At 35.9% G+C, this 21,578-nt stretch overlaps 2 protein-coding genes across 3 annotated transcripts; both read left to right on the forward strand.

The window, feature by feature from the left end:
• Window positions 1-563: 563 nt before the first annotated feature.
• On the forward strand, window positions 564-10,911 carry LOC113677073 (sideroflexin-1). 2 transcript variants are annotated; one of them, XM_089195920.1, is made up of 13 exons: window positions 590-683; window positions 977-1,077; window positions 1,519-1,692; window positions 2,542-2,712; window positions 3,485-3,583; window positions 4,586-4,661; window positions 5,070-5,155; window positions 5,839-5,899; window positions 6,377-6,443; window positions 7,371-7,420; window positions 7,788-7,837; window positions 8,613-8,660; window positions 9,355-10,911. In XM_089195920.1, the coding sequence occupies exons 3-13, from the start codon at window positions 1,523-1,525 to the stop codon at window positions 9,452-9,454; spliced, it is 978 nt and encodes a 325-aa protein (XP_089052046.1). In that variant the 5' UTR covers window positions 590-683; window positions 977-1,077; window positions 1,519-1,522; the 3' UTR covers window positions 9,455-10,911. The 2 variants fall into 2 exon arrangements, with proteins under 2 accessions (XP_027049619.1, XP_089052046.1); XM_027193818.2 differs by lacking the exon at window positions 977-1,077 and having other exon boundaries at window positions 564-683.
• A 628-nt stretch (window positions 10,912-11,539) lies between these two features.
• Window positions 11,540-21,492, forward strand: LOC113677071 (ornithine aminotransferase, mitochondrial). The gene is made up of 8 exons (XM_027193817.2): window positions 11,540-12,359; window positions 14,128-14,250; window positions 14,776-14,825; window positions 15,579-15,657; window positions 16,040-16,093; window positions 16,204-16,263; window positions 16,632-16,776; window positions 17,509-21,492. Exons 1-8 carry the CDS (start codon window positions 11,733-11,735, stop codon window positions 17,670-17,672), a joined length of 1,302 nt encoding a protein of 433 aa, XP_027049618.2. The 5' UTR covers window positions 11,540-11,732; the 3' UTR covers window positions 17,673-21,492.
• The last annotated feature ends 86 nt before the right edge of the window (window positions 21,493-21,578 follow it).

A 21,578-nucleotide genomic window follows, 5' to 3' on the forward strand; every position in this document is an offset into this window, starting at 1 on the left:
TTTTTTCAAACCTGTATTAATGTATTTCACGTAATTTGCACCTAATAAGGTCAACGACTATGCGTGTGACAGTAGCACAGGGAGGTGATTTTTTTAGGGATATGTGAAGAATCAAGGCCTAAGAAATTCGCAAATTGTATTCGCATTGGGGCACCAAAACGACTCACACCCACCCAAGAAATACGCGCCAAGGTGCAGATTTGCTTCGGAGTTTTCACAACTTACATGGGCGGTTCAATGTGTTTTCAAATGCTTGTCAACATTGTCGAGAAACATTTATGATCCTGACTGCGAAAAAAAATTGTCATTGAAGATGGGGGAGCTCGCGAAAAAAGTAAATGGACTTTGGTCTCAAATCTTTCTTTTCTCTCCGAATTACTTTTTACGTTCACCAACTCAGATAGCAAAGGCTAGGAGTGCTTATCGTGGAAAGACTATAGTAAACCTTTTGAGTTATTTATCCATTTTAAATTTTCTAAGCAAATCTCCCATGTGAAACAAACTTCGCCCTCAGGGAAAGACCCTGGGTCGACCATGGGAGCGAGGCTCCTAACCCGCCCACTGTAACGCCCCCTTTCGGCTTCAGGTGAATGCCGGGAATCTACAGCGGGAAAGAAACAAGAGCAGAAAGACTTCTCTTGTGTTGGGAAATTCCGAGGCACAGTTCCACGTGTAATATTCTGGTAAGGAAAACTAATTTACGAACTTAAGTCTTTTCGATTATTGCTTTCTCGATTTCGTGGGTTTCACTCCACGGTGCGTAGATCGATTCTTTGAAACTACTTCGTGATACAGAAAACTCGATTTGATAGACGTGCATTTGAAATATAATTAGTTAGCGCACCACGTACATTTTTGTAAATTCTTGATTGATAGCCGTTGCTCCATTTTAGGATATATCTTATCTTATCTTAGGCAAACAGTAAAATCTTTTTGTTTCAAACGGTTAACGTGAATGTAATACTACGGCGAACAGGTACCAGAGCCCCGTGAATCAAATTGAATCTCAAGTACGTTTACAAATAAACGTATCGCCTACCGGTACTTTTGATGAGAATTCTAACGCGTAAATTAAAGGTAATACTACATATTACATTTCATTTTTTATTTTTGAGAAATTAATCGATGAAGTACAATTTAACCCAGATTGCACTCAGCTTAGCTGATTACAAAATGTAATGATCATTTGCTTGATTACTTTATTGTGGATAGGTTTTGTTTATTCATTGTGGTGAATATCCTGGTAATAAAGAAATGTCCTTTGTCAAGTAATACTTATCTTCTTCATATGATGAGGTCAGTCAAAATTTTTATGCACTTGACCTCCCTCTGCATTAAGAAAAAGGGATAATTCACAACTGTTGTTTAAAAAAAAACTTCCATAAAGAGAATTCTGTAGGATTCCTCCAATGTAAAAATTTTGCTAGTATTTTACATAGGTTTGCTTCGTTTAGAATGTTACTGGAGTGATTATAAATAAATGATGCAACAAAAATACACTTTTTTCCCTTTATTAAGAAACATGGAAACGCCAAGATTGGAAGGTGGAAGAATTAATTTGGATGCCCCTCGTTATGACCAATCAACATTTCTTGGACGTGCTAAACACTTTTTCACGGTTACTGACCCAAAGAATATTTTGCGTTCAGCGAAAGAACTTGATGATGCAAAAGAACTTCTTCTAAAGTACAGGTAAAAAACCAACTGTCCTGGGGAGTACCAAGTTCAATTTAGCTAATTGATTTTGCCTTATAGCTACATTAAAAAAAGATATGATACTTAAAAAACATGAATGAGGCAAGGTAGCCAGTGGGTCTCTATACAGGCCCAAGTGGCCCATGGGGCCGGTGCTTAGCTCCGGTTTTAAGGTAGCCAGTGGAAGCCAGTAAATCTCTTATAATGGACTCCCCTGTAATAATTCTTTACTAGTATTACAATTGAAATACCAATTTTGTGATTGTAAGGAAAATATCTGGCTCAGGGTTTTAACAAAGAGACCTGGTGCAAAATATTGTCTTGTTCAACTCAACCTGACTCATTCATTAAGCATTTTACAGATGGATGGAGTTTCTTTCTCCTTCTTCCTTTCTTCTTTCACACAGCTGTAGGGCTTTTTCTGGTTCTGCTTGCTTCATTGTGTATGCCCACCATGCAGGGATTTTAAGAAGTATTTTTCAATAGAAATGCACATGGGCTGTATGGAATATATGATAAATATTATCCTTACCCATACAAGGTTGTGATCTTAAGCTTAGGTTAAAAAAGTGAAAAGGACAAAGAAAGGGAACAAGAAGGGAAGACAGATGAACGCTCAGACACACTTCAAAGAATAAGGATTGCATTTGTGTAATTGTTTTTTTGTTTCAGAGCTTATTTGCAAATATTTTAATTTTAATTAATATGTTTCTTGTTTCCTACTGCTGTGAGTTCTTTTTGTTCTGCCAACATGATTCAATAGCATTACAGTGTTAGATTTAGGTTATCAAATAAGAAAGGCTCTAAATTTTACACTTATTACTAGTTACTCATCAATTTTTGCAGGCAGAAAAAAGAACCTGCTGGAACCACTGATGCTCAAATATGGACTGCTAAGAAGGTCTATGAGTCAGCTTTCCATCCTGATACAGGAGATAAAATGTTCATTATTGGACGAATGTCAGCACAAGTACCAATGAATATGTCAATATGTGGTTGTATGTTGACATTTTACAAGTTAGTATCTCATGTTTTATTTCATGTTATAACATAGCTAGTAAATTTGTCTACTCAAATTCAATTGCATGAGCATGCTTCATATTCCTATTGTGCACGCTCATGACGTCTGCAAACAAATCCCTCAAGAAAAAAATTTTCCATTGGGTTGAAAATGTTATAAAACAATTGGTTCATACGTCAGCTGTGTGTTCATCAATATATGAAGCACTTGGGAAGTTTGGAGAGCACTCAAGAAGCTAGAGTTGCTCTTGGCTATGCCTCAAGCAACTCTTACACATCTTTCGTGCTCTCCAAACTTCCCGTGTGCTTCATATCTCAATGAACGCACACTGACATATGAACCAATTGTTAATTGTAGTGTAACCAGTTTTGAGAGGGCATACAATATATCCCTTGCTTGTGAACCCTTTAACCCTCTAACTCCCAAGATCTTATTAGTAATTCTCCTTATTATCTCCCACATAGTTCTTGTGATGTTAGTTTGGAGAATTTGGTATTGGATCATTGTATAATCCCCTAACTGATATTTTTCTTTATTCTCAAAACTTGACGTCTACTTGATTTTGTTTCAATATTGTAAGGAGAAATTCTGTCTTGGTCACTCATGGGAATCTAAGAGGATAAACTCCTGGCAGAAATGGGTGAAAAATTAGCAACATTTTGAATCTGGTAGTTTCAGTTTAAATCTATTATAATAATGTTATGAAACTTTGGTGAAGCTCCAAATTTTCAGAATGTCTGAAATCATGATTAATGAATATTTTTTCAGGAGCACGTCAGCTGTTCTCTTCTGGCAGTGGATCAATCAGTCATTTAATGCAGTAGTGAACTACACAAACCGGAGCGGCGACTCACTAATAACAAATGAGTAAGATTATATCTTGGTTCTTTGACAACTTATTGCATGTGTTTGTAGAATATCTATATTTTAGTATAATTGTTCAGGTGACTATGGAGATGTGTATGTTCTGATTGGCTGAGGATTGCATCATATCTTGCTATTTTCATTTCTCGTCATATTCCAATTTCAAGGTGGCTGCATTGCATTTTGTCAATGTGTCTGAGGAAATGATAAACAAAATTAAGTTGAGAAGAGCACAAAAGATGCTTCTGAGATTGATGGAACACTTTTCAAAAGAAAGTTGTTAAGTTTTTACTGATTTAATTGAATAAACCTGATAAAACTTCTTGCTTATCTTGATACAAGTCATCACTGCAATTATACAAACTATGCACAGTGCTTTCCTTATTTACAGAATTTATAACAGAATTTGAAAGTACCTGAACAGTTATACTGAAACAGTTATTTGCCTCAGGCTCAGTGAACACTTTTGAATAATCCCCTCTACTTGGGATTGAGTAATCTCAGAGACAAAGTTTGTCTCTGAGATTACTCAAAGTATTCACTTCATCTTCAGTGAATAATTGTTAATTATTGAGACATGCTCCTAGCTATCCACATGTAAGCAAGATGAAGTGAATCCTGTGCTCTGATTGGGTAATCCCAAAAAGTAAGACAAGATAGGTTCCTTGTACTCCTTATAATCTGTGTTAAATGTTTAAGTATTTATAATTAGTGTATACCAAAACAGTGGATACTGCTCTGATTGGATACTGAGTGGATACTGCTCTGATTGGCTAATCATACTCTGAATACCTTTTGCTATTCACCTCCTAGGGATTTGCACTCAAACATATTGTTATTGTTGAGTGAATAAATAAGTTAAAATCATCTTTTTGTGCTATCTCTGTCTCACTGTCGTAGTATTAACAATAAAATAACTATTCAGAACTACTAAACACTAATTACCACCAATGAATATTATGTTACTTTGAATGATATTAATAACTATCAATTCCTTTGACACAGACAGTTGGGAATGGGATATGCATTTGCCACAACAGGAGCTGTTGCTGTTGCCTTGGGATTAAACCACTTGACTAAGGTGAAGTGCAGTCCCCTTTTGCATATTCAATAGGCTAGCAGTAAACATGTTTTGATAACTCAGTTATTAGACAGGCCAGGCAATTGTCAACCGTGGACTTATAAAAGTTTTTGGTCCAACTGTAGATCTAGAAGTTTGTTGGGTGCCCAGTGGACAGAAGCCTAAATGAAATATATTATTTCATGAGTCTGCTGCTGTGTTTTGGTTAAGCAACTGATGAAAAGTTATCTGTCATCTGCACTTTGTAACACCGTCAACTATCAACATGATTTTTGTGAGAAGGGCACTGATTTGTTCCCATAATCCAATAACTCCAAAGGATTAATGATGATGGATGAAGTTCAAACCTTACTGCCTATTATAAGTCTATTTGGGATAACCATTAATTTTGATTGGTTAATTTTACAGTCAGCTCCACCTTTGATTGGTAGATTTGTTCCATTTGCTGCTGTTGCTGCGGCAAACTGTGTGAACATTCCTCTTATGCGACAAACGTATGTGGACTCTTCTTGCTGACTATTAGTATAAAAATCAGGTAATAACATGATTTCAAGTGATATTTGGTGTTAATGAGCAAGAGTAAATTTTTCTAAGACAACAAAATTGCATGACCTGATAGGGCAAGTGCAATTTGTAGTCTGAAAAATTAACAAGTGCTTATTACACCAAATTGCAAGAGAAATCATGTTATTATTTGTTGATAAGGCACACGAAAAAACATCACAGAAAGTCAAGAAGGATGTGCATGCTAAATGTACTTGTAGTTTGCATTTATGTTACAACTTTGCACTCTGTTACATGAGAATGCACTCATTTTCAGTCAACCAGAAGGGTGTAATTTCTTCATGTTTATTATTAAGTTTTAAATAATTGTTTTAAGTGCATATCTTTTACATAACAGTAAAATAAGTTTGATTTTTTTACATGGTTCAAATACAATTGCTTCAAAGGAGCACTAACTTGTCCTTTTTTAGTATGATTATTGCATCAACAGAATAAAAATCTCGATTTATTTTAGATTTGATTGATCTTCCTTTATTTGCATGGGACTTGAAATCCTGGATCTCACATTTTTCTCTTCATCAGTTAGCTGTTTTACTTTGAAGTAGAAAAGAGTTTGATTAATTTTATACTTGTCTTTCTTTAATTAAAGTAAGTAATTTGTTCCTGATTGCAGGGAGTTATTGAGGGGAATTCCTGTAACTGATGAAGATGGAAACAGAATTGGAGAATCAAAGGTGAGCATTTTCTTCAACCACAGTTTTTTTTTTCAGATTATACTAACTTAATATAGAAGTCATTATTTTTCCTTTTGTCCATCCTCTACTCCCCTCCCCCCAAAAATTGCTCAGCTTCCCACAAATTTTCATTCTACTCCAGCGCATTTTTAAATAACAATTTTTTTTATTTCACCAGTCAGCTCAGAATTTACCTCCTTTCTTACTCTCTATAATGTAAAAAGATGTTTCACTCTGTACCACACCCTGCCTATGCTTTAGTTAAATCTTGCTGGCCCAGAAACTGCTTGAGTTGATGGGAAATAGCCAAGATTTGCTGACAGACAACCAGTTGTCTGCTATGGAGAACTGTTCTTCACTTTTACTCAGACAGCTTGACCTTCCATCATTTATTTTCAGTTCAACATATTGCACCAAATTTGTATAAACTCTGCCAGCTCAACCATTGCATTTTTATGTGCTCTTTTCACATTTCAGGCTGCAGCACGGAAAGCCATAGGAAGTGTCGTGTTTTCCAGAATAGTTATGGCATCTCCTGGAATGTGTAAGCTTACTACAATGAGTTTTTTCTATGGTTCATAATATGTTATTTAATGTTAGACATTGTCATAATATTATTTAATACTACTTAAGTTACCCAACAGGGTAATTGTGAAGAAGAGCTCCCCAAAAAACCTGTCGGCTGACTGTCGGTCAACTGTTGGCTGACAGGTTACCGACAGTCTACCGACAGCTAACCAACAGGTTACCGACAGGTTAAGATGTTGTATCAAGCGAAAACCGAGAGAAAACATTAAGGTTTCTGTTGACGTTTCACGGACAAGCTACCGACAAGCTACCGACAGGTTACCGACACATTACCAACAGTCGGCCGACTGTCGGCCGACTGTCGGTCCACTGTCGGCCGACAGGTAGCCTATATTTCGGGCAAAACCTGTCGGCCGACTGTTGGCTGACAGTTGACCGACAGTCGGCCGACAGGTTTTTTGGGGAGCTCTTCTTCACAATTACCCAACAGTCCTTTAACATGTAAATTATCAAGAATTACTTGCACTGCACATATTTTCTTCATTAGTCAACAGCATATTACAATATTGTATTGGAGTTTTTTTGGATGCTTTAGTGACTGGCAATATTGCTGAATCTATGAGATTTTTATTAACTTATAATTATTAGGTTGATCACCACAAAAGTGGAGAAGATGTTTTAGCTTGCTATGGTGTTGGTTTCATGTGCAATGTAATTTGAGATGTCCAGCAGTAGAGCCGTTAAAACAAGCTGCTTGAAAGGCACACAAAACTACTAGATAAAAGCAAGCCAAGATGCTCTGAGTGCTTGTTAGTTTTCTTCATTGGGCTACTGCCATTTGGCTATAATTAGGGTCCTTTTGGCAGGCTTGTAGTGGATGTGTTTGTAAACTTGCAGTAAACTGATTAACGGTATTTTAACATTTTGCACCTTTTACTTTCAGCTATCCCACCAATTATAATGAACTATCTAGATACAAAGCCATTTATGAAGGTAAGCTTTGGTTAAACAGGTTTGTCTTAAGCTATTTCTTTTTCTCTAACCCAGCTTTGCTAAATTTTAAATTTTGTCATTTTTATGGACTGAAATAGGTTCAAATGTACTGGCAAATGTTAATTAACTAAATAGTTTATTAAAGAAATGATTGGATAGTTTAATAAACTTCTGAATGAAGAAGAGAACAAAATTTAATGTGTTAAGTAGTGAATTTATTTGTTGATTTGATTATAATTGTTGATGAAATATAGGTAATATACACCAATGGCCTCTTGACATTACCTCACAAGAGGGTGGTGTTTGTTTTTCATTAAATAATGTTTGAATATGATATATAAAAATTCTGTCTTTGTTATAATCTTAGCGGTGGCCAATTTTAGCCTCTCCAATTCAAGTTGGATTAGTGGGATTGTGGTAAGTATGATACATACAGAAAACCATACCTTAAGAGCATGATAACATATTCAAAAGTTTTGATATTGTATTTGCTGGAAAAGAATTCAAAGAAAAAGACAGTGGAGTATAACTTGTGACTAATGATTAGTGAATAAGAGCAATATCAGCCTCTTGAAATGTAAGAATTTGCTAAAAAAAAGAAAAGGAACCAGTACTTCAAGAAGAATAAGGGCTTCAAAGCATCACACTGGCTTTTGAGGTTATGGGTGCAAGGTAGTTTTGGGAATTCTTTTGTGGTTTATTTCCTGTAATTGTCATGGTAGCTGTGAGTGTAGTGATCACCACAGTAAGAGGGTGGTTTGGGTACAAAAGCTGAGTAAAAGAACTGAATGCAAGAACTACTCTGACTTGCATTTGTCATTGATAATTACATACATTAGAGATTATTCCATGGAAAGTATGCATGAACAATTTTTATTCACAAGTTGCAATGCATCAGCAAAATAAACAAGTGAGTGAAACAAATGAGTGAGTTTGTGATCCATTGCAACAAGAGCCAAAAAAATCATTCAAGCACTTTCCATGGTATGATGTTTTCATTTCACACATACTGAGACTTTTTTCTTACTGATCAAAACATTTCAAAGGTGGGAAGCAAAAGACTAGCTGTAAAAAAAACATTTTTTGTTCAATCAGAGACATGAATGATAGTACTTCTCGGTGTAAATCTCAGTTTGTTTGAAATCAAATCTTTTTTTGGGACTTATAGTGTTTTTTCTTTTATTCTTTTAAGCTTGGTGTTTGCAACTCCCTTGTGTTGTGCAATCTTTCCACAAAAGAGGTTAGTACACTGTATTATATGCTGAGATACTTTATTTTCCAGTGTAATTTTCTGAAGTTGAAAACACCAAAACGTTGTAGTTGAAATTGTGCAGGACTCTTATTAAAACCATTTATTCAGCTTTTACCCTAATCAACAAGTGTGAAGTGGGTGATTAATAAGCAACATATTATGCAAACTTTGACCGAAATATGCAAATAGAAAATCAGTAAACTGCTTGCAGACTGTTTTTTCCAATTGTCAGCATTCATTAATGCTTTGATTTGTCAAATTTCCCCATCAAAACTGTCAACTATGAAAGTTGTCAGATCCCTCATTTAATCTTTGTAGGAATTTACTACCTTAGAGTTAGTGGTGAAATCATAAATACCAAGGTTAAATTATAATGGTTTACAACTAGTGTTTGGTTCACAGATTACATGAAGAACACCTCATCAAAATCACCTTTTTCAAAAGATGAAATCCACAAATTATGCATTACAATAATACTATTGGGCAACCCTTTCCTCTTAACGGGGAGCGAGAGGTTAATTATGGGGGATAAATTTGGGATGGAAAGAGATACATGTAGGAGTGACTAAGTGTATTGTCTTGAACTGTAGGAGAAGAACAGTAAAAAAAACACAATAAATTGAGCAATTGTGATTATTTTCCAGCTATAAAACAAGTTGTTTTTTGCCTTTCCACCTTGCAGCTCTATAGCAGTCTCAAAACTTGAACCTGAACTTCAAGAAATCATCAAACAAAGAGGAGGAACTCCACTGAAATATGTGTACTTCAACAAGGGACTTTGAATCATGATATTACTATTAATTTATTAAGAGGAATTGATTAGAATTTATGTGCAATTGTTGTGTGCATCTTATAGCATGCTAACAATTTTTTAATCACCCTGTGTATCAAGTGAATTTTGGTATACTTTCTGTAAGGTTCAGTTGCAATAAACTTTTAAATCAACTGCAGTAGAGGTATGTTGAAGTGACCATATAATTTTTATCTCCACCTAAATTGCAAGTTTCCAAAGAGTTGCCTGGTAACCTTTTGAAAATTGTGTCTGACTGTTTTAAAATTTGGGCTGTTGGCAGCCCTATTTGACATCTTGTCCAGCTATGAATTTTCATCCACACAATGTGGTTTGTCATGCAGGTTGAACTCCTCAGAGCCATGTCATTGTGGCCAGGTTACCAAAGTTTTTTTCTTCAAAGTGATATATTCCATAATTAAATTTTTTGCTCATTTGAAGACAACTAACAACAGGTTTTGCAACTCTTTGGAATCTCAAACAAGGAGTAATAGTAAATTTTATGAAATGTACTAGATGGTAGAAATAGAAAACATATTTTTCTGCAGCATACATATTCAATAATTCATATCTAAATTTGTGAATTTTTCACTTCATGAATTCATCCTATTTAAGTCACAAAGATAAGTTATTAGAAGAAATAAGATATTTTTCATGGTCTTGGTCTCAAGCATTGGGAATTTATGCAATGTTACATAGGATTTTCTAAATTTTTGAGGGAATTTAACCCTGTAACTCCTAAGATCTACTTGTTAATTCTCCTCTCCAGCTGCTACACATTTCTTTGTTGATTAGTTACGAGAATTTGGTGTTAGATCAAGATAACAACTTCTAACTGATAAGTTTGAGTATTCTTATTACCTGTTTGCTGAACAGTGTGTGGATATTATAGGGAGAAGTTACATGTTAATCGCTTTTGGTGGCTTAATGGTTAAGCATATGTGAATGTGTGTTCATGTTAATAAAAATATGGGAGTTAAAATTTTACATACAATAAATTAATTTCGTGGTGAGTGACAGTTTTTTATATTATCAATGGTAATTCAGTTTCATTCGTGGAATTTGGTTTTTTGCAATTATTAACATCATTAAGAACCAGGAATTTAAATTAATTGTGTCAAAAAAAATATGCACTGGTATCCTTTGTGTAACAAACATGATAACATTTTAAAGGAGGTCAATTTCTGAATAAACCGTGGTGCTGTGCCAGTGGGAGGGTATAGCAGGGTAATTTGGTATTATCAACATTATCAACTGAGTCAATAAAAAAAATTGGCCTTTGTAAAGAGTTTCTTCATGGTGAAGAGAGTTTTGAAACTCTTTACAGTGGCCAATTTATGTTAACTCAGTTGATAATAGCAAATTAAGTGTTAATCATGTTCATAATTATGGAATTTTCCAGAACTGCAAATAAATCACATGGTATTTGCTTTATGATCATGCTCTTTACTTTGTTGTTGTTGTTGTTGTTTTTTATGGGGGGGGGGAGGGTAAGGGACCTGGCTCTAGAGGCAGGATCATAATGGAAGGATAAGTGCAAAGCATTGGTTTGAAAGTAATCTATCCCTTTCTAGCATAGACAATTCTACCTAGCCTAACTATATTAAAGGCGAGGGTTCTAGAAAAACTCATAGCCCTATGTCACCCAAGTGGGACTAGCATCCAATAGTCCATGAAGGGTGGAGTCAGGACAGGGACTTAGATTGGTCCACGAAAGAGGTGGGAGAGGCAATTCACAACAAAGCCCACAAATGGACCCTAAAACCAAAGCAGGGGATAAGGGATTCATACTTTCAGTGTACTGCAAGCTTGAAATGCTGTCTTTTTTTGTTTTTGTTATCGTTTTAGCTTTTTTTCATAGTGCTGTATAGCATGGGAGATTGATAACAAAATGATCATCAATCACTAATGGATCACAAATTACCATTTTCCTCTCTTCACAAGATGTATTGATATTTTCTACTTTTTGCTTGTTTGTGCTTTTTCTGTGTTTCCTCAATGAGGTAAAACAATGAAGAGTGCAACCTTGACGGCGAGGGATTGGGCCGTCATATTCCAAATATGGTATTTCTCCAATGAGAATATAAACAAGTCCTCACCACTGGTGGTTCTCTCTCTCACGGTCGTTGTGGTTGGAGTGGAATAGGAATTTCATTACGGTGTAACCGTTGTTACGTTAAAAAATTGGGTTATAATTTGAAAGGCGAAACTGTAATTTTTGTGATTCGCCCTTTTTTTTTCGTTTTAATTTGTACTTTAAACCGCTAAAAATGCTTCGCCTTTGTGCTCGTCCATTGAACAGAAATCTGTTTCGTGTGACGAGATTGTATTCTACTCCAGCCGCTGCGACCAAACATCAGCTCACGCCTGAAGACATTTTCAAGCGGGAGGACACCTATGGCGCCCACAACTACCATCCTCTTCCAGCAGCTTTGGCAAAGGGTGAAGGAGTATTCGTCTGGGATGTGACTGGAAAGCGATACTTCGACTTTCTCGCCGCGTACTCGGCTGTGAACCAAGGACATTGCCATCCTCGAATTGTGAAAACGCTTCAAGACCAAGCAGAAATCTTGACGCTGACCTCTAGAGCGTTTTATAACGATGTTTTGGGGGAATTCGAAGAGTTTGCTACAAAACTTTTTGGCTATGACAAACTACTGCCCATGAACACGGGAGTCGAGGGAGGTGAAACAGCTTGTAAGTTGGCGCGAAAATGGGGTTATCAGGTGAAGGGAATTCCAGCAAACAAAGGCAAAATTGTCTTCGCTGAAGAGAATTTTTGGGGAAGGACGTTAGCCGCGGTGTCATCGTCATCTGATCCAGACTGTTACGGTGAATACGGTCCTTTTATGCCAGGCTTTGAACTCATTCCGTACAACGACCTTGCTGCTTTGGAGGTGAGTGTTGTGATTATCATCAGACACTAGTTCAGTGCCACGTGTTCTTAAACTAGAAATGTAGAGAAACGGGTGTGTTATTACAAACACTCTCCCTGAATGTTCTTCCTTATCGCATCGTCGTGTTAAAAATATATGGAAAGACCTTAAATTCTCGAGGTAACACTTTTCAGTTATCCTTTTCCAATAAAGAAACCCCCTATTTATTGCTAAAAATCAAAATAAGCGCCCAATTAAGGGAACAATCGTTGAGACAGTGAAAAGAGTTCCCTAAATATAGATGTGCCCTCAATGAATGAAACCAATAAAAAGGTTACACAGAACTTCTGTTTAGGTGATACAATAAAAATAGACCATAGAGAGAATATAAGAATATAAAGGTCACAAGGAGTCTGCCTTGGAATTGGGGTGGGGAAGAGGGGGGGAGGGGTGCACCTTTGAGTGAGGGTAACAGCTACAAACATAATGTGGAACCTCTTTCTAGAGGAAACCCTTTGCACTTGAGTAAGGTGAACCATGAAGGGATGGAAACTTCAGTTAGGGAACATCTGCTAGACTGTGATAAATGTTGGGGATTGGCAATTGTGGGGATCACCTTCAATGAGGGTAACTGAGAGAAGTGAGGTAAAAAGGGTTATTGCTCTTAAATTACTCCTTTGTTCAAGGCTGAGCTCTAGGGGCACCTGGTCACCTCAGGCAACTAACATTTGGTCCCAGGCGACTGAAAAAATATTCTGGTTGCCCAGCCAGGCACTCAGCCCCTTGAGTAGCATTTGCCTCTGTGGTAAATGAGGTGATTGATTGACACATTTTTATTTGGTTGATTTATAAGCATTACTAGCAGAAAAATATTCTTTTGCGCAACATGTAGTCAAATTATTCACATTCAAAGATCTTGAAGTTACTATCGCGTTTTGTTCCACATGATTTCACACAAACTTAAATTACAATAATTATTGAAATAATAGTTCGTTTCACTTCACGCATGATGAACTGCACAGACATTGCAAGAATTTGCGTTGAACACTGCAATCTTCCTTGAGATAATAAATGTCTGATTTATTTTAGTGTTTTGATGGATTTGGAAAGTGCAGTGCTTTTATCTTTATTTCAAACCAAGATTCATTCTATATGCAAATATCCAGCAAGTCAGCTTTGTTGGTAGTTGTTTATCGATGGCTGTGATAAGTGACTTGCAATTACTTTATGAAGATTTGGCGAGAACTGAGCTTATAATGATTTCTTATCTAGACTTGTTTATTTTGGTGCTTTCAAATGAAAGTTCTTAGCAGTTTTAACATATCCAAGGAAGCACGATTGCCATTTTGAAAAACAACACAGGCTCACTGCTAAAAATAGCAACACACTCCATCGTGCAGTGTGAAAGTCTTAATATTCAGAGAAAGATTTAAAATGTAGCTTTTCCACAATCCCTCAGCTTTCCTGCAAGTGTAAGAATTCTTGAAATTTATGGTTTGATTAAATATAAACTGATTAAAACACAAAATAAATTAATTATAAATTATTAATTACTAGATTGATTAATTAATTTATTAATTTCCTAGTTAATTAATTTTTGGGCAACCAACCTGGAGGGCTGGGCACCCCAGCTGGAATGGTTAGGAGCCATTTGGGCTCCCCAAAAATTTTCTCAGAGCACAACCTTGTTGTTGGGTCCACTGCTTGATTCAGCCTACTCTAAGTCAACATGGTTTCCTTATATTCCCTTTTTTTGAGCTTAGGACTGGTTTTCCTTGCATTTATATAGAAATCTATAAGTGATCCAAACACGTGTGCATTCATGGTGGAACCAATACAAGGAGAGGCTGGAGTAAAGATTCCTGATGATGGATACTTGAGAGGTGTTAGAGAGCTCTGTTCAAAGTACAAGGTTAGAGCTTTACTATGATTTTTTTAAGTATGGACCATTTGTACAGTGTCTTAAAAAAAAACATGGATATTTTGGAACCTAATTTTCAAGACCAGAAAAAATTACAGACTGAAACTCAAGTCCTGTAAAAAGCTAAAAATGCCTGGAGTTTTCTGCTTAGTGAAATCCTTATAAGGTAGGTAAATTTTTTAAAATATTAATTTGAGCTTAACATTTTCAGAGGGTGTTTAGAAGACTACATTTTCTAAGCAAATGGACAAAAACTGCTATTCAAGCTAAGTGATTTTGCTCCCAACTTAAGTCTGTGAAAGAAGGTGTAGAAAAAAATCAGGAAAAGGTTGTGATCAGTAATAAAAAAAGAATGGAAATCCCAAGTGTTGTTTTTCTGTTGATGTCAAGAGCAGTAATTTGTCCACAGTTAAAACATCCTGTGTTTGGAATCATTCCTTAACTGAAATATCTGCTTTTGGAATCTTAAGAGTTGATGATAAGCAGCTCATTTGTTGCTTGTACTCAATGTTTCAGGTTCTTTTCATTGCTGATGAAGTACAGACTGGCCTTGGGAGAACTGGAAGGTGTGTATCTGTTTTGTTACGTTATTTTTGTAAAAGCACTGCGTTGCAGTCAGTATAACATCTTGTCTTTTCTTTTTTAGCTTAATTTGTAATATTTTTTGAGAAATGTCTTGGTAATTTTCATTGTCAATCTGTTCAGCACAATGATCATACCTGAACTAGTAGTTATAAATATCCTTTAAATTTGTTATAGAGCTTTAAAGTGCCAAAGCCCTGTTGCCTTAAAAATAGTTTCACCTTCAATTGAATCATATGATGTTTTGGCCTATGGTTGATATATGCATGAAATATCATTTCTTTCACTGAATTGGGATTCAATTCCTTTATGAAAAGAAATAACCTACTAAAATTTGCCACTCCACATATGACTTTGTAGCTCAGTTGGTGCATGATTAGTAGCATCTAGCTAGTATCTTGGAGGCTCAGGTTTGAATTCCATTGAAGCCTTAATTTTCTCAAGGGTCTTTTCTGCAATTTCTTTGATTGTTCTCATATAACACTTTTTTATGTTGACTTTTGTTTTTAAATAAATTTCTCCATTGCAGTCAGTGTTTATAATCTCTGTCCTCAATCAGCCTCATTCCTTTCTTGTCTGTTCTCAGCTCTTTGGCTTTTGCTTACCCTATTAATTGTTACAGCTTTGTTCCACTTGACCCTGACGTGACTCAAAATAAATAACTACACAGCAGTAAATTTTTTTTGTATTCACTCAGAACTTTGGTGGCTAATATCTAACATATTTTGTGACTTCAGGCGCTTGTGTGTTGATCACGAGAATGTCAGACCAGACCTTGTTGTCCTTGGAAAAGCTCTCTCTGGTGGAGTTTACCCAGTAAGTTACATTCAGACTTGTCATTATATCTCATGTCCTTGGCCTGTCACCCCCTACTCACATTTATTCTTTTAATGAAACAAACCCTAAGTTAAAACCTCCTCAATTGAAATTTGTACTGAATAATTTTGGTTTTTTGTGCTCACCATCCTTTACTCCCTTGATATGTATCATTTTTGTACCTTTTGATGTGGATTTGTTAAAAAGAATTACCAGCATGTCCAGGTAACTCTTTTACCAAAAACAGAAATATTGATGTTGGCTTACAACAAGTCTTGTGTAGTTTTAAGATTTGAACTCCCTGCTGCTTTATATTTTTTTGTGTTGTAAAGGAAATTCTATATTGAACCCTACCTTCTTTTGATGAATTGTGTTTTATTAGGTTTCGGCAGTTCTCTGTGATGATGAAGTTATGCTTACCATCAAACCAGGACAGGTAATGCTAAAACTCTAGCCAGACATAATGTCATTTTCTATATTTTTTCTTCCAGTATTTATGAAAAGAATGCTACATGTGCAGTGAGGTGATCTTTGCTTTTCTTTCAGCATGGCTCAACTTATGGTGGAAACCCACTTGGCTGCAAAGTGGCTGTAACTGCTTTAAAAGTAAGATATAAAATTGAGATCCTGTGAATAAAGTTCAATCTTTGAATCATGAATATTATCGATAATTATAGTGAATGTTTGGTTTCATGTCGAGCTGCCTAGCTTTTTTTTCTATTCAAGAACTGTTTGGCAAATGCAGCATGTTTTTTGGAAGGGAAAAGATGAGATGGACTTTTTTCTCATTCAGAACCATTCATTGTGGTTCAGTGTAAGCTATCTTTACCTTTTAGTGATATTGTGACATGCACTGCTCATTTTGTTCCTGGTCAAGAAAAGTCTTCATTGTGCCAATTAGATTTGTAGAAAAATGTATGTTGTAATTGATTAGTAGAAGTTTATACAGAAGTTGCTGTGTTTTACACATGTAGGTTTTGGAAGAAGAAAAAATGGCTGAACGTGCTGCCAGGCTTGGAGACATCATGGTTCCAGAACTGAAGAAGCTGAACCCAGCTGTTGTCAAGACTGCTCGTGGCAAGGGACTTATGAATGCTATAGAGATAAGGCCAACAAATGGTAAGATTTGCAAGCATTAATTGTCACTGTAGTGTGACCTTCAGGAATGTTCTAGAAGTAGCTGTGTCATGCTGAGTCATCCCTGAATCAATATATAAATAGAATCTGTTGCAATGTTACAGGACGTTGTAGATCCTCAACCACACCTATGAAAGCCGAGCTTGTAACTAGATGTAGCGAGTAGTTTAGTTGCTGGTATAGCCCGTCAGTTATCAGTAAAGGTGTATGCTGCAGAATACAAACGTCCACACTTCAATCACAGAATCATGAATATAAGCTTTGAAACATAGAATGTTTTCAAACAACAAGCCCATGAAACACCCCAAAAAAAATGAATAACAGGGAATGTGAAGGGTTGTATGGAAAAAGAACTAAGTTAATTTTTTCCCTTAACTACAGCTGAGGTTCAGCTCCATTTGCTGATGTTACTTTTAGTTCTAGTCTGTTCCTAATCTTGTCCTTGCTCGGTAGTTTCTCAAGGTTGTCTTGTTTTTCAAAGAGTATGAGCAATTGATACAAAGAATTACACTTCAGCCTTGATGCAACACACTGAAAATGCCATAAATCTTAAGTTCTCCTGTGCAAAGTGGACATTTTTATGGTTGTCATTGGCTAGGAAATTGTCAGAACAAAATTTCTCTTAAATTACATCAATTTTCATAGGCTTGTGTATGTGACTAATACAGATCATGTACCAGGTAATTTTTTAAACTTTTATCTTTTTTTTTTTAGACTTTGATGCCTGGAAGGTGTGTTTAAAACTGAAGGATAATGGTCTTCTAGCTAAACCTACTCATGATCACATTATTCGCTTTACACCGCCTTTGGTGATCACAGAGGAACAGCTCCATGAATCCCTTGGAATAATTAGGGACACTATTGAGTCATTTGCTTGAGTGTGACAGTATTGTAAAGGGTATTCTCATTTTTTTTTCATTCTGTTTTGTTTTGTTGTTATTTTTGTGGTTGTAATATGACATGTAGGAAAAGTGTGTTTACCTGAAATTCATTTCATTTTTTTTTCCATTTTTTTTGGTGACCAAACTGATGTAGCGAAACACCAGGGCAGCCCTTGGGGTGTCTATCTCCAGATATGTTGAATTTTCTTAATAGGAACTAAACAATGTGCTAAAATTAACCAACTATGGTTTTGACAGTACTCAATTAGACTTACTGATAGACTTTTACAGGACTTTTCTTCCCTCTCTATGTTCACTGTTGTGATGATTTAGACAGAATTCACTTGGAATGACCTGTGAGGTTTGGTACGAGTAATTTCAAGCGAGCTTTTGTGTTGCTTGTTAAAAAACAGAGCATAATTATTAAGGTACAACTGTAGGTTATTTTCGTGAATTGTAAACAATCTTAAGATACAGTGAGCTTCTTTTTTTGTTGTATATCGATGTAAGTGGGTTGTCAATAGACATTTCCCTGCTCAAAAGACTGCCTAAAAGGGATATTTCACCTTAGCCATTGTATTAGGAAAGTTTGAATTTTTTGTCATTTAAAAGGGCCATTCTTTAGGTTAGCATGACAGATAAGACTGACAAGGGAAAAACACAGTCACAACACTCATTTCATTCCATATACTAACAAATCTTTCGTTTACTAACAACTGTAACTGATATATTAGATAGTAGTAGCACAAGAAAGTTAATTAGCACAATTATTTGGCAGAATTGCACAAGGTAAATAGTCGAGCAAGCCAAAACATAACAGTATAGAAAATTATCACACTAATAGTCATTAAAACAATGTACCATTATCATAAAGTAGAGCACACTGCACAACCCACAGCCTTCACATTTGGTTAGCTTTTGGAAGCAGACCTCACAGTGAATGGTGGAAGAGAAGAGAAGCAAAGCCAAACCAAGAATCTCTTTTTGTGGTTGATAAACTCATGGAAGTTATCCCCAAGGAGGTGTATTATTTTTTGTTATATTTTTAATGTTTTTGTTTTTGAGGGAGGGGCACACTCATTCATGAGACAGAAGACATAAGATTGAAGTAAAAACTTAAGGAGTTGATGGTGTTGCATGTCATTTTAAGGAAATTTATATAATTATTTGAAAACTGTATTTACACAGTCCTGCCAGTATTCATTTACTAGTTCAACATAATTTAACAGGGAAAAAACAGTTAGATTATCAATTATTTTTATATTTTTTTTTGTTTTAGCTTTGAGACAAATAATTTACATATGAGACAAGATGAATTGAACTTGCCAATGTGTTTACTAGAGAATCCATTTGCTGCTTCAATTCTGTGCGATACACCATGTTAAAATACATATATGTAACAGCTAAGTTTTAAAAGTTATAAACAGTACTAACAGTAATTTGCTAACAATGGTAAAATTTTGGTACAGCCCCATGCTGTTATCAAATAAAGTCTTAGCGCTGAATGCAATCTTGCTATTGTTTCCTTTAACTAAGAACTGTATGGATAGTGTAGTATGGGGCTGTGCAGAGGAAATCTTACCCTAACAACAGACTAAGCAATATAACAGTAGAGTAATGCTAAGTACTAATAAGACAATGTATCCCTTCAACTGGACTGTGTTGGTGCAGACCTGAAATGCCCACCGTCTGAGTTGAGGAAGAAGATGATGATGATGAAGAAGCGGAAAATGAAACTGAAGTGTCTGAGTGGTTGATAATGGTGTATCCCACTGGATCTTCATATTTCTTGTACCAAGGATGCAAGTGTAGTACTGTGTCAATTGGTTTTCAAGAAATGCTAACAGAAACTGGACAAGAGAGTATAGCAAACAGCTACAATGGACAAAAAAATTGACTCATTTGTTTTTGTTTATGTCAAAGTGTTGTGTTACAGTTATCAAGAGAATCTGTTATATTTTTGTTTGTAAATGGAATCTGGCAATCCTGTGCCTCGTTCTTTACGTGTATCTATAACCTAGCAACTGAATACCATGACTGAATGAAATCTGTGCAGTGCTATGGAGGTGTGTGGCTCTCCTTGGAAAGATTAAATTAGGAACACACTGTTGAAATATCCACAAGTGACTAAAACTGACGTAACCAGGAAACATTCCAGTGAAGAATCATGGAAGTGGAAGGACATCACTGGTTTGACTTCAAAACAAGACTTGTTACTTCACGCAAACGTTAAGATAGAAACCAGCTAAGCAATCAAAGTAAGGTGGAACATATGAATGACTATCTCATGGATTTCAAGGAGGGGTTAAGGAAATGCCTCCTTCTTATCCTTTGTGTTCTTGGACTGAAATTTTTTAGGAAAAAATTGTATAGGCCTCCAAACAAGACAGAGACAGAGACAGAGATCAGGAACAGACAAGACAACAAACAGATCAATTTTTAACAGTTGAAAACACTACGTACGAAAGAGGAATCCATACAGAGGAGAGGGGAGGAGGAGGAGGAGGCAAATAAAAGTTGCACAGCTCTGCAGAAAGAGCGGCGACAGTGACCCAAGCAAGCATCAGCAACAATGACAGCAGGTGGAGAGTTGAAGCCATGAACTTCCTCTACACCTGGTGATAGACTATTTTACGACAAAATGTTAACTACTCACTATACTTGAACTTTAAAGTGGAATGAAGTGTGTGAAGAAGACAACAAAAAGAGGAAATCTTACCAGGAGATATGAAAAGGTCCAACAAGAAACTCGTGAGCACAAACAGTTTGTGGACAGCTCACAAACACAGATTTCAACAATGTACTAAACATGTATCACATTAACAAGTTAATCAACTAATTAACAACACGACTTGACTGTAAGGGACATGGTGTGTCCACAGAGAAGCAGCAAATATTTAACTCTTCCACCCCACTAGTGATCACACTTTAAATTCTCTTTACAGGCTTGATACCCTGTGAAACAGTTAGGTAATAAGAAGTAAGAAAATCATCGTACAGTTTGGATGAAATACTTAATCTTTGTTGTAGTTAAAAAAAAGAATATTTTCCTGTTGGTTGGGAGTATTAGTTTACTAGTCTGGAGAGAGAAAACGTGTCACGGAAGCTGTACTTTACATCTTTTTCAGTGTGATACGTCTCTTTAGTTGTGCTTAATCCTTCTAATGACATGCAAAACATCATTCCAGACAAACGAGACTGTACTGAGACTAAAACCAATGGTACTGTTATTGGGTTATGGTAGAAATTACTTAAGGGTTCAGAGAGTCAGTGGCTAGGGTGAAATGTCCATTTCAACAAATGTTTGTTTTTTTTTGTTTGTTTGTTTTTTATCGTCGTTTTTCTTAAGCAAGAACAGTGAATATGGCAGTGTTACACTTACAACACTAGGGAACCAAACCTTATGTTTTGTCACCGATAGTATTGTTTTGCAACTTTTCTCCAACATGGCTCTTGTGAGCCTATGATTAAAGATTATTGATGTTTTTCTTTTCCGTTTTTTTTCTCGTTTTTTCCTTCACATTTTAAATCCCTAGCAAAGTATTTAAAGGTGTTAATGTAAGTTGAACTGAGTGTAGTATAATTATTTAACTTTAATGTTAGTAGAAAAACTCTGTTCCTGATTATTACCATCGTGTGTTGAGGAACCCTGTTATGTTTATCTCTACACCCACCCTACGAATTGAGCCCCATAGATCATCTATGTGGGAAGCTCTAGCTTGGACACGTCTTTGTAATGCGTTGACAAAGCACCTTGTTGTATCTTTATTTTACTATCATGGTAAATAATAGGGATATTAAAGGTCTGACTAACTTATTAGTGTAGCCTTGTAAAGTAATCTTCTGTACCACTTTTCCCCTCCTCCCTCCGCGAAGACCTTAAGTCTTTAGGTCCTGAACAAA

This window comes from Pocillopora damicornis, chromosome 2 (genome assembly GCF_964200805.1).
Source record: "Pocillopora damicornis chromosome 2, jaPocDami1.2, whole genome shotgun sequence".
Classification (NCBI taxonomy): Eukaryota; Metazoa; Cnidaria; class Anthozoa; order Scleractinia; family Pocilloporidae; genus Pocillopora; species Pocillopora damicornis.